Consider the following 12633-nt stretch of genomic DNA (forward strand, 5'->3'; position numbering starts at 1 on the left):
ATAGAGCTCCCTGGGGTGGTAATGTCAAGCGGCCTGTGCATGGAGGTTCCTTCCTTGGAACCCTTGCAGCCCACAGGCCAGTTCCTGCTAGTGTGGCTCTCTCTTCCGGCCCCTTTCCCTGGGTCAGGGAGGCCCAGGAGGCAGGTGAACAGTGAGCCCTTTCCTTGGGAGGCTGCTCCCACTGTCTTTGGTGGGTGGCATCCTACCTGAGCAGAGGACCAGACCCTGGCTCAAAATACAAATAGGCAACTAAGGCAATGGGGTCCTGTCCTGAAGGAAAAGGCTTGGCTTCTCTTCTCACAGACTTCCTCTCCTGGACCACTTGCTCACCACCAGGGGGCGTTATCTACCCCCATTCCTCACATGGATGGGTGTGGCACCCTTTTGTGGCCTTGGAGAACTAGATTGGCTTTTAGAGGGATGGGAAGGTGGTGTTGAGCCCCAGGCCAGCATCAAGGTGAACAAACCCTCTACTGCTGCGCTGCAGCCTGGTGTGGGAGTGTTTCCTGGGGAGCACAGGGAGCTCCTTGTTACAAGGAGGAGGATGGGAAGGGTGGAGGAGAGATGGGGTCTCCATGGGCTTGGGCCATCTTCCCCCACCCTGTCCTGGGGAAGGCCAGGCCGGTGAGCGCAATGGGTCTCCTACCTTCTCATTCCCACCTTCTAGGTAGAGTCTCTCCTACTGTCCCTGCTGGGCTGCCCCTTCAGTCCACGCATTCGCTATTTATAGCAAAGCCAGTGGCTTGCATCCCTCCCATTTGTGGATGGGAAAGCTAAGTTCAGGGCTGGGGAGACAGCTGAGCGACATGGGCACCTGCCTGGCAAGTGCAAGGTCCAGAGCTTGATAATTCAGTACAGAAAGCAAGCAAGCAAGCATACTGGACTTGTGTGTGCAGTGCTGTGAGTCTCAGTTACACAAAACCACCTAATTTAGCCTGCTTTCTTTCAGTACTGGAGAACTGAATGCAGGGACTTCATAGTGAGCTACTTTCGGAGCTCATCACCACCACCTTAGGGTTTCCCTAAATTGCCTAGTCTGGGCGTCAACTTGTGTGTGTGAGTGTGTGTGTGTGTGTGTGTGTGTGTGTGTGTGTGTGTGTGTCAGAATCCGGGATTGAACTCAGGCCCTTGCACTTGCCAGGCAAGTGCTTATTCTACTGAACTATCTCCCTGGCCCTTGGGCTCCAACTTTTGACCCTTCTGCCTGACCCTCTTGAATGCCGAGGTCACAGACGTGCTGCGCTGCTACGCCTGGCTGCATCCTTCGGTTTAGCGAGTTCTAGGCCTTTCCCTGGTTCAGCTGGCCTGACCGCTGGGGACCCAGGAAAGGAGCTGGTCCTTCCCCGGCTCTAAGGGGTTAAGCCTGGGCCCGCCCCTAGCCGCCCGGGCGGCGGGAGTATGAATAGCCTCGCTCGGACCGGGCTCAGAAGCTCGGCCGCTCCGCCCAGTCATTGTCCCCTCAGGTCTCTTCTCTGCGGCAGAGTTCTAAGCGCCTCTGCTTTCGCCCGGTGCGCGGCTTCCATCCGCCCTTGGTGATCCGACCAGCAGCATGGACGGCTGCGTGGGGGAGGAGTCCTTCCAGCTGTGGGAGCTCAACCGGCGTCTGGAGGCCTACCTGACCCGAGTGAAGGCTCTGGAGGAGCAGAACGCGCAGCTCAGCGCGGAGCTCGGGGGCCTCCGGGCACAGTCCCGCGACGCCTCTTGGCGGGCGGGAGCCGACGGTGAACTGGCTGCTCTGCGCGCCCTCGTGGATCAGCGCTGGCGGGAGAAGCATGCGGCCGAGGTGCAGCGCGACAGTCTGGCGGACGAGCTGGAGGGTGTGGCGGGCCGGTACCAGCAGCTACGGACCGCCCGGGAACGCTCGGTCGAGGAGGCTGCACGCAGCCGGCGCGCGGTGGAGGCCGAGCAACGCGCCCAGGACTGGCTGAGCGCGCAGGCGGCGGAACTGGAGCGCGAGCTGGAGGCGCTGCGCGCGGCGCACGAGGAAGAGCGCGCCGGTCTGCATGCACAGGTGGCCTGCGCCCCCCGCCGCCCCGCGTTCCCGCGCGGGCCCCCAGCGCCAGCCCCCGAGGTGGAGGAGCTGGCCCAGCGGCTGGGCGAGGCGTGGCGCGGGGCTGTGCGTGGCTACCAGGAGCGCGTGGCGCACCTGGAGACGTCGCTGGGCCAGGCCCGCGAGCGGCTGGGGCGTGCGATGCAGGGCGCCAGAGAAGGTCGCCTGGAGCTGCAGCAGCTCCGTGCCGAGCGCGGCGGCCTCCAGCAGCACAGGGCTGCGTTGGAGCAGAGGCTGGAGGGCCGCTGGCAAGAGCGGCTACGGGCCACCGAAAAGTTTCAGGTGAGGACTTGTCAGACTTGGGTGCAATAGAGCACCAGGAGGCTTTCTGGGAAAGGACTTTCAGCTCATGAGCCACTGCCCAGAACTTACCACCTGGACGGGGAGATAGCTCAGTGGAATAAGTGCTTCCTTGGCAAGCGCAAGGACCTGAGTTCAATCTCCGGTTCCACAAAAAAAAAGAAAGAAAGAAAAGAAAAGAAAGAACTACCACCTAAGCCCTGGACTTTCACACTTGGTCCAGGGCAGGTGGGCAGGATGGGGGCACAGCCCTGTATGTGCAGCCTCTGATGCTCTTGCACCTGCCTGTCCTGTGAAGGTCCTGGCCCTCCCTAGGCTTTCTGTCACTCAGAACTGCCCAGCGCATGGTCCTTCATCTCTTGGCTACTCCAAGTCCCTACCAGCTGGCTGGGGGAGCCAGGGATCTAGATGAATGGCCTCCAGCCCCTATCCCAGGTCATGGCTTCCCACTCTTTGGGGCATATTTCAGAGGCCCGGGACAGCTGTTCCACTTCACACTGCGCAGATGTGACCCAACAGCTGAGAAAATAGCTTCCTGACAGGGCCAGACAGAGGTCTTGCTGAGGCTCCTCCTCACTCTTCTCCTTAGAGAAAGATTCCAGAACTTGGGGGGGGGGGCTAAAAGGGGGGTGTGAGGAGACAAGGAAGGGACAGGGCTGTTTGGCTTCCTGGCTCTTGATTAATCGTTTTTCCTTCTGCGTCTACTTTCTCCTCCTTTCTGTAACCCATCTCCCTTCCTCCCTTGTCTCCCCCTTCCTGTGGGAGCTGAATTCTCAGCAGCATGTGTGACTGTTTAATCAGCATCCCCAGGAGCAGCCAGACAGCGTGGGAGAGGGCTGGGGGGCCCCTGTTCTCATCTGGGGGCCCTGCAGAGGCTCCCTGGGCAGGGAGGAGTCCAGGAAGAGGGGCCTAGCTTGTCCTACGGACAAGTCAGTAAGAAACAGGAGGTACTGCCTGGCCCCAAGGGTTCCCCCCTCCCCCCAGGACTCCACTGACCATTTGGCTTGCTCTGCAGCTGGCCGTGGAGGCCCTGGAGCAGGAGAAGCAGGGACTGCAGAGCCAGATCGCCCAAGTCCTGGAAGGCCGGCAGCAGCTGGCACACCTCAAGATGTCCCTCAGCCTGGAGGTGGCCACGTACAGGTATGGCATGAAGCCAGCCTAGCCGTCAAACACGTGTACACACACACACACACACACACACACACACACACACACACACACAGGTGTAGAGGCTCTGAGGCTGAAGGGGCCCAGAGGCACAGGTGCTCACAGCTCTGCCACCACTAGGTTTTGTGACTCTGAGCTGGTCACTTCTACGCAAGAACACATATAATCTGTCCCCACCTGTTTCCCCTTGGCTTCATGATCAGAGAAGGTTTTCCTTTCCAGGAAGCCCTGCAAGGGGCGGTGACAACATGGAGTGGAGCAGTCTCAGGAGAGGGCTACACACATATCACACATAGTGTCTGTACCTTCCCCCAAGGCACTGAGAACTTGCAGCCTGTGTGTGCACACACCCGGGGGTGATGACCATGGGTGACTTGCCACCTGGCCTGGCCACAGCACTGTCTGGAAGAAGAGCTGGATTTTATGACTTGTACAGCCCTTCCTCGCCTGACATCTTGAGCCCAGACTCCTTTCCAGATTTAATGGCTTTTTCGCTCTGCCAGCTCATTGACTGCCTTTCCCGCTGTTTCTCACTGGCCATGTGGCCTCAGCAAAGTCCTCTCTCTTCTTGGACACTGGTCCGATGGGCTGAGTATCCAGCAACAGAGCCCAAAGAAGGGGCTCTTCAACTTCAAGGGCCCAGTACGCCAAGCCGCAGACAGGGCTGCAGCAGGACCTGCTGTTAGGTCCTCCCTAACACTCCAGTGGAAAAGGTGGAAGAGGTACAGAAACAAGGGGCTGTGCCTTGTTGGGTCTCCCAGACAGGGTGATAACCCAGCCAAACCACAGAGGGAGGAGAGGAGGCACTGGACAGGTCTTGAGGAATGTCATCACTGCGTTGTGTGGCATGAAAAGGATTTGGAGAGGGGGCTGAATTCATTTGCTTTTGTCTGTCACCAGCTCTGGGGGGAAGTGGAGGGAGCCTATCCCATGGGAACAGCCTGAGAAATTCCCACTTCCCTGAGAAGCCCCCCTTCTCAGACCCTCCAGATGGCTGTGCGGACAAAGGCAGTGATTAGCATGAGAATCGACCCCCCACCCGAGGATGAGGTCATTGGCCTGGGTGGGGGAGGAGAGCAGCCTGAGTCTGTGGGCGTTGGAGGGCAATGCATCTGACTGCGTGGGAAATGCGGTGTGTCTGTGAGGTTCCACATGTGCGTGTGACTTTGTGTGATGTCTGTGGCTATGTGACTGTGATTTCAGCTCGGATGTGGCTTTGTGTGATCGGTAGAAGTGCAGAGGGAGCCTCGAGGGGTAAGATGTGTGGTGAGGCACTGAGCTCGCCCCTGCTGGCCCTGGGCAGAGGGCTGACCCAGCTGTCCTCTCTCCTCCCCAGGACCCTTCTAGAGGCTGAGAACTCCCGTCTGCAGACACCTGGTGGCAGTTCCAAGGCTTTTCTCAGCTTCCAGGGTAAGAGGAAGGGCCAAGTGCCCCTGAAACTCTACTCTTCTTTGCTCTACCAGCAGACCTTTCCTGAGAAGCACCAATCTAAGCCTTAAAGCCTTGGTCCTCAACAGTGCTGAGCACACTCTCAGCCTGGGCTGTGGGGACCCAGGCCAGCACCTCTGGACACGTGCCAGAAGTGAGTGCTGCCCGGCCCCCCACCCCAAGCAAATGTAGGAAGCACCACTAACATTGTTTCTTCTTCTCTGCCTTTCCAGACCCCAAGCTGGAGCTGCATTTCCCTGGGACCCCAGAGGGCCAGCATCTGAGACCTGTCCTCAGCCCAACTTCCCTCCCCTCCCCCTTGCCTAACACCCTCCAGACACCTGTGCCCATGTTTCTGAAGAGCCAGGGACTCCTCCAAGCCCATACCCCCACCTTAGCCAGCACCCCTATCCCACCCACTCCTCAGGCTCCCTGCCCTGCTGCAAATGCAGAGGTCAGAGCCCAGGATGGCCCTTGCTCCCTGCTCCCACAACAGGGCGGGAGACAACAGACTCCAGAACCACTGTGGGCTGAAGCCCAGGCAGCAGCAGTCAGTACCAGCATCCTCCCAGGACCAGAGGAGCCTGGCGGCAAGCAGCAGGAGGCCAGTCCAGGTCAGTTCCTTGAGGACCAGGCCCCCTTGGCCCCACCCCTCAGCCCTGACCAGCCCAGTTTAGAGGCAAAAGATGGAGATCCCAGTGGGCCTGGAGCACCTAGCACATTGCAGGAGGAAGGAAAAGGGCAAATGTGGGGACTGGTAGAGAAAGAAACAGCCATAGAGGTCCAAGTAGTGAGCAACTTGCAGCAGCAAACATGGCAAGGAGAGGACCTGGATGTGAAGAAAGTCCAGGACTCCCAGGATCCTGTAGAAGAAACCCAGAAGCCTCTAGGAGAGGAGATTCAGCAGCCACTGATGCCCCTGGAGAACCAGAGTCATGAGACCCGAGAGAAAGAAGATCGGGAATCTCTGAAGTCTTTAGAGGAAGAGAACCGAGAAACACTAAAAAGTCTAGAAGAAGAAAATCAAGAAGGATTGAAGTCTTTAGAAGACAATGACATAGAAGCGGAGAAACCTCTAGAAAAGGAAGTCATTGAACTACCCAAGTCTGTAGGAAAAGAGGACTCACAGATATTGCAATCCTTGGAAAGGGAGAACCAAGAACTAATGACATCTCTTGAAGGCAAACTCGAGACTGTTTTATTTCCAGGCAAGGGAAATAAAGAATTAGTGAGATCTGTAGAAGAGGAGAACTTGGAAGAGTCATTGAGAACTCTTAAAAAGGAGACCCAAAAGCCACTGAAATCTCAAGAAGCAGAGGACCAGGAGATATGGAAATCTCTACCAACAGAGAATTGGGAGTCCCTGAAGTCTTTTGAAGATGAGACCCAGGAGACCCTTAAAGATAATCAGGAGCCACTGACCTCTTTAGAAGAGAATGAAGTGACTGTGAGATCTTTAGAAAAAGAGAAGCAGGAGTTACTGAAGTCTGCTGAGGAAGAGGATGAGACATTTGTGAAAACTCTAGAAAAAAAGGATCAGGAATCTCTAAGGTCTTTAGAAGCGGTAGACCAAAGGGGTGTGAGAGTTCTAGAACAACAGAACCAGGAGACTCTGAGGTCTCTAGAAGAGGAAGAGGAGAAGACTATGGGACCTCTAGAAAGAGAGACCCAGGAGCCCCTGAGATCTCTAGAAGAGGAAGAGGCACAGACTGTGAGAACTCCAGAAAAAGAGAATCAGGAATCACTGGGGTCTCTAGGAGATCAGGAGACCATGAGACCTCTAGAAGAAGAGAATCTGGAGCCATTAGGGTCTCTGGAAGAAAAGGATCAAAAGACTAAGAGACTTCTAGAAAAAGAGGATCAAGAGCAACTGAGATCTCTAGAGGAAAACCAAGAGACACTGAAAATTCTTGAAAAAGAGACTCAACAATCACTGAGGGCTCTCAGGGGAGAAGGTCAGATGACATTGAGACTGTCAGAAAAGGTGAATCTAGAGCCACTGGAATCTCTTAGAAATGAACAAGACATAGTTGGGTCTCTTGAAAAAGAGCATCAGGAGTTATTGAAGTCCCTGAAAGGTGACAGTACAGAGGCAGTGAGACCTTCAGACACACAGAACCTAGAGCCACTAATATCTGCAGAAGAGGACCTGGAAATGCTAAAATCTCTAGAAGTTCAAGAGTCACTATGGCCTCTAGAAGAAAGGAATAGGGAGACAGTGAAACCATTAGAAAAGGAAATTCAGGAAACACTGGAGTCTGTGGAAGAGAACCAAGGGGTTCCAAGTCTCCAAGAAAAGGAGAATCAAGAAACACTGAAATCTTCTGGTGAGTGGAACCTAGAAAACTTGAGATCTCCAGAGGAGGCAGGGAAGGAAGATCACACAGATCTGGAAAAGGGAGGGAGCCTGTTGAAGGAAGAGAATCAAGAGTTACTGAGGTCTCCAGAAGAAGATGCACAGGAGCTGCCTCTGTCTGAAAATCAGCAGAGGTGTGAAGATGTGGCCATGGGAGACCAAGGTCTGGGTCAGGAAGCCCCACCTAGGAGGGAGGAGGTGGGGGATAAGGGTGAGGCAGAGCCAGGTGTGAGGGAGCAGGGTGGGAATTCAGCAGCAGAGGCCTGGGGCACAGGGAGCCCTGAGCCCAAAGAGCAGAGGGCCCCAGCTGAGGGAGCCAGCGGGCAGGGTGGCACTGAGGACCCCCAGGACCTTGAAGGGCCAGCAGAACAGGTGGGGGCCCCAGGCCTCAGAGCTTCCCAGGGAATGACAGATGTGATGGAGCCCCAGCAGGAAGATGAGGATGAGGGCCTAGGCGGAGGCCAAGCCTCTCTAGATGTTGCCTGGGGGTCAGAGACAGCCAAGGGCCAGTCTGCTACAGAAGCCATGATGGAACTGGAGCAGGAGGTAGGAGGGCTGGAGGACCGGGAGGACCTGGTGCGTGCTGCTCTGGAGGAGGCAGTGCAGCCACCCCCAGGAGAGGACAATCTGGAGGCAGAGAGTGCTGAGGACTTGGAGGGGTCTGGGCAGCATCAAGTGGAGGCCCCACTCCCCAACTTGCCTGGCAGCAGCAGGGACCTTGGGGAGCCTCCCAAGGGCCTAGAGGAATCAGAGCCTGAGGCCCCTGTGGGAACAGAAGAGGTGTCCCACACTGATGCCCCTCAGCCCAAACCCAAGGGGTCAGGTGATTGTCCAGGTACACAGCCAGTGCTGGGGCCTACTGAACCCCATGCACCCACCCCAATCCCGGAAGACTCCTCAGGTCCCCAGTACCAGAATGAGGGGGACCAGGAGGCCGGCTGGGGGCTCCCAAGGAGGGCTGAAGACCTTGGAAAGGTGAAGGGTGAGCAGGAGGAGTTTGATCCTGAGAAGATTCCTGAGGACCTCCAGGAGGAGGAGGAGGAGGAGGAGGGGGAGGAGGAGGAGAAGGAGGAGGAGGAGGAGAGCAGAGCGGAGAGCGAGGCGGATGAACTTGGAGAAACCCTTCCTGACTCCACTCCCCTGGGCCTGTACCTCAGGTCCCCCTCATCCCCTGGCTGGGATGTGGTGGGAGAGCAGAGGCCCTCTCCTCAGGGGGAGGCCAGAAAGGAGGGCTGGGAGACTGGTGTCCAGGGCCCAGACTCAGAGGAGGAGGAGGGAGAGGAAGAGAAAGAAGAGGAGGATGGGGAAGGGGATCGTGGCCAGGACTCTGACCTATCAGATGAATTTGAGGACTTGGAGACAGAGGCTTCTTTTCTTCCTGGGGCTCCCAGGAAGGTGGCAGAACCTCTAGGCCAGATGGCTCAACTGCTGGAGCCGGCAGTCTGGGATCGAGATGGAGAGTCTGATGGGTTTGCGGATGAAGAGAGTGGGGAGGAGGCAGAGGATGAGGAAGAGAAGGGGATAGAGCCAGGGGCTCCACGGTGGGGGCCAGGGTCCTCTGTGGGAAGCCTGCAGGCCCTGAGTAGCTCTCAGAGAGGGGACCTATTAGCACCCGACTCCCTGAGCATCAATGTCCCCTGGGACGATGGCTTACAGGGTGCTATGGCTGGTGACCCTGTGACTGCCCCAGAGGCTGAGTCCCAGGACAGTGCTGAGCCTTCTGGCTCAGAGGAGTCTGACTCTGCTGCCTGGGAGAAGAACCAAGTCCCTGGTCCTTTGGAGACCCCATCTGGGGTGGAGGACACAGGTCTAGGGGATGCCCACAGTGTCAATGGGGGCCCCAACTTGGAGGAGGAGTCAGAGCACACAAATGGGAGGGTGGTGAATGGGCTACAGCAGTCCAAGGGAGGGGGACACGGAGCCCCGGAGCCTCCAGATGGGGACCGAGAGATCTCACAGATAGAGGAGGGGGTTGCTCTGAAGACCCCTTGGGCAGGGGCCCCTCTGCACCTGGGCCCAAGCCAGTTCCTGAAGTTCACTCCGAGGGAGGGAGATGGAGACTCCTGGTCCTCCGGGGAAGACTAGAGTAAGCTCCTAGACAACATGATCTGGGAGAGGTTGTCCCCAAGACTACCCTGTCTGTGGGGTTGGCACGCTTAACATGATCTCTTGGTCCACGGTTTCATCTGAGAAGGAGAGGCTTGGCCCACTAAAGTGGAGTGGCATGTGGCAAAGGAGCTATTCCAAGATTGGAGACTCTGGGAACAAAACCTTGAGCTCTGCCTGGGGACAACCTGCTTTCATCAGCCCAGAGGCTAATGTGATGGAACCCCTGTAGTGCTAGGCCCTCTTTTCTCTGCACCCCATCCCTGGGAAAGGTGTGGGCAGTGTTCTCTCTGGGGGGGAGGTCTGCCTTTGGGGAAGTCTGGCCTGTGGCTAATGTAGATGAGGGCTGCACCTGTGTCCTGACCCCCTTGTCTCGGCCATGTGTGGCTCCATCTGGTTCATCCACGCTTGAATAAAGTCATGCCTTTGCCTACAGAAGTCTGGACTCTTCCTCCTGCACTCAGATTCAAGACCCTCTTCAGGCTGGAATGGTGTGGGAGGGGCTGCCCCTGGGACACCAAAAAGGGACAAAGGCAGACGGGGGAGGAGGGGGGCAGTCCAGGTGACCACGGTGCCTGCGGAAGGGCCAGAAACTAGGTCCTTCATCATCTGCCTACAGCACTGATTACAGGGGCTAGGCTTTGGGCCACCCACCCCACCCTCCCATGCCCTTCCCAGTGTCGCCAGCATAATAAGCTCCCTTGTCCCCAGACCCAAACAGTTGTCTGACTTGTGATGACTGGCTGGATCAGTGTAGGGTGCAGGTCAGAGAGGGGTCTGCTGTGTGGCCTCTGGTCAGCATTTATTTATTTACTTACTGTATTTGGTACAGAGTCTCACTATGCAGCTCAGACTCATAGTGATCCACTTGTTTTCAGCCTTCCCAGCACCCGGATTACAGGCATGCACCACCATGCCAGGTCTCCATGGCCGGATCAGTGTGTCTGGGGCAGGGGCAGGGGCAGGGCCAGTGCAGCACACGGTGCCAGGGATCAAGTCCCGGACCCTGCGCTTGCCTAAGCAGGCCCTTAGTCGGCTGAGCTACCGCTCCAGCCCTCCGTTTGCCATTTAATCACTGGGAGAGAGGGTGGGCCAGGTGAGTTGGGTCCTTCTAGGATAATAACAGCAGGAGAGGCAAGGGGAATCTTTGGCCCCTTGAGACTGTACTGGTGAACCTGTGGCATTCCTGTTGATTTTAAGACAAAAGTTGTTAAAGTATGTATCCATATTCAGGTTTAACTGCAGTGTTGGCACCTTGCAATAAGTGGGTTTGGGGTTGCAGCTTGGGCCCTGGTCTCTAAAAGTTTCACCATCATTATGTCTAGGACTGCCGTAGATCTGCAGTAAGACCTTCCTTATGGCTGAAATAGGCCAGGAAAGAGAAGAACAAGGGAGGTGATAGGTGAGAGCTTGCAGTGAGGAGATCCCTGTGTTTGAGCCTCCCTCTCCCCTTTTCTCCCACCCTCACTTTCCAGGAGGTCTGGGGTCCCTCTGAAGCGCAAGGGCCTAGGTGACCCTGCGGGAGGTAGGGCCTGAAGGTCTTGAATTGAGGATAAGCAAATGGAAACCACTCCTCTGTAGCTGTGCAGGGAGAAGGAGCTGGGGACACCTAAACAAACAGTGGTGGGAAGGGCCACCAAGCTGTGCTCTACACTGGGGACTGATGGTGGCTACCTGAGGGGGGAAGGTGGGGAATAAGGACAAAGACAGTATCTTTTTGGCATAAGGGGGGGGGTGGGAAGGAATTTGTCTCTAGAGAACTGACTCTGATCTCTCGGTGTTGCCCACTTTTATTAGTCAGGAGAAGCAGAAGTTAAAAGTCCTTCCCCTCAGTGCCTACATTTTGTACAGATACTATCTCGTCTCAGGAGGCCTTGCACGTGAGCTCTTGCAAGGCCAGAGAGCAAACAGCGATTCAAAAACTCCTGTCCAGGAGCTGGTGAGATGGCTCAGTGGTCTAAAGCACCTACTAAGAACAAGCTTAGCAAAGCACAGGGACCACGGTTCAATCCCCCAGCACCACATGCCAGCCAGCCCCGTCCCCTGGTGGGCTGGCCACACACACACACACACACACACAAATAAACAAAACAAAACAAAAAAAAACCCTCCTGTCCAGTGCTCGGACCACAGACCCACAGTCAGGTACTGTGGTCCCTAACATAGGAAAAGATTACTTTATGTCCCCTGTTCCCCAGCAGCCAGGAGGAGGATGTTTCTCTCTGTGGGCGGAGGTGGGTTAAACTGAGGATGAACTCAGGCCCCTCTGGCTCCACACTTGTTTCCAGAGCACCTACGCCCGTCTCACACCCACCCTCCCCTTGGGGTCCAGAGTCTATCTGTCCGGCCCGACCCTTCCGGCAGCCCAAGCCTCTGCCTTCTCGTATTCACTGCTAACAAGGCCCTTTCTGATCCTGCTAGGCTTCGAGGCTTCTGGGCCAGTAAGGCCCATTCCTGGCTCCTTTAATGGGATGGAAGCACCCAGGCCTTGGGCACCGGCTTGGGCCAAGGCCGAGGACGGAGGCTGAGCCAAGTGGTCATTCTCTGTGCTGCTGACCTTCCTGCTTCCACACAGAGCCACGCCCGCTACAGTGCTACCCCAACAGGCCTTGTAGTCAGTAGTCAGTAATCCTAAACAGGGAGGGATGTGAATTAGACAGACAGGAGGACTTTTTTTTTTTTTTTTAAATTTATTTATTTATTTATTTTTGTGTATGTGTGTGTGTGGCCAGCTCAGCCCACCAGGGGGCGGGGCTGGCTGGCATGTGGTGCTGGGGGACCAAACAGCGGTCCCTGTGCTTTGCTAAGCTTGCTCTAAGTAGGTACTTTAGACCACTGAGCCATCTCACCAGCCCGACAGGAGGACTTTAAAAAAAAATTTTAAAACCCTATTATGGTACTGGGGATTGATCCCAGAGCCTTTGTGCTGAGGTACATCCCAAGACCTTTTTATTTTTTAAATACTGAGACAGGATCTCATTATGTTGTCCAGGCTTGAGCTCAAACATGCGATGCTCCTGTCTCAGTTTCCCAGAGTGCTAGAGTTACAGACCTATGTCACAAGCCCAGGCTCAGGATGTTCTTAAAGTGGACGCAGAGTAGATGTGGTGTCCTTGAAAGTGACAAACCTCCCATGCAGAAAGAGGAATGAAGGTTGTCCAAGGACAGGGACATTCCTGGTTGTGATAAGAGGAGTGACTGCAATTTTCCAACAGTTTTTTTTTTT

At 55.9% G+C, this 12633-nt stretch overlaps 1 protein-coding gene across 2 annotated transcripts; it reads left to right on the top strand.

Annotated features, from left to right (window-relative positions):
• Window positions 1–1381: 1381 nt before the first annotated feature.
• On the top strand, window positions 1382–9834 carry Nes (nestin). Of its 2 annotated transcripts, XM_023713711.1 has the most exons (6): window positions 1382–2332; window positions 3366–3490; window positions 4854–4927; window positions 5179–6455; window positions 6495–8336; window positions 8370–9834. In XM_023713711.1, exons 1-6 carry the CDS (start codon window positions 1550–1552, stop codon window positions 9384–9386), a joined length of 5118 nt encoding a protein of 1705 aa, XP_023569479.1. In that variant the 5' UTR covers window positions 1382–1549; the 3' UTR covers window positions 9387–9834. The 2 variants fall into 2 exon arrangements, with proteins under 2 accessions (XP_023569479.1, XP_023569478.1); XM_023713710.1 differs by having other exon boundaries at window positions 5179–8336.
• The last annotated feature ends 2799 nt before the right edge of the window (window positions 9835–12633 follow it).

Source organism: Octodon degus, unplaced genomic scaffold, assembly GCF_000260255.1.
Source record: "Octodon degus isolate 3935 unplaced genomic scaffold, OctDeg1.0 scaffold00032, whole genome shotgun sequence".
NCBI classification, from domain to species: domain Eukaryota; kingdom Metazoa; phylum Chordata; class Mammalia; order Rodentia; family Octodontidae; genus Octodon; species Octodon degus.

Bases quoted from the DNA above. Each gene is read 5' to 3' on its own strand.
- Nes (XM_023713710.1), top strand. From the start codon at position 1,550: ATGGACGGCTGCGTGGGGGAGGAGTCCTTCCAGCTGTGGGAGCTCAAC. The intron at 4,928-5,178 runs GTAAGAGGAAGG...CTGCCTTTCCAG, and splicing joins GGCTTTTCTCAGCTTCCAGG to ACCCCAAGCTGGAGCTGCAT. The intron at 8,337-8,369 runs GAGGAGGAGGAG...GAGGAGGAGAAG, and splicing joins CTGAGGACCTCCAGGAGGAG to GAGGAGGAGGAGGAGAGCAG.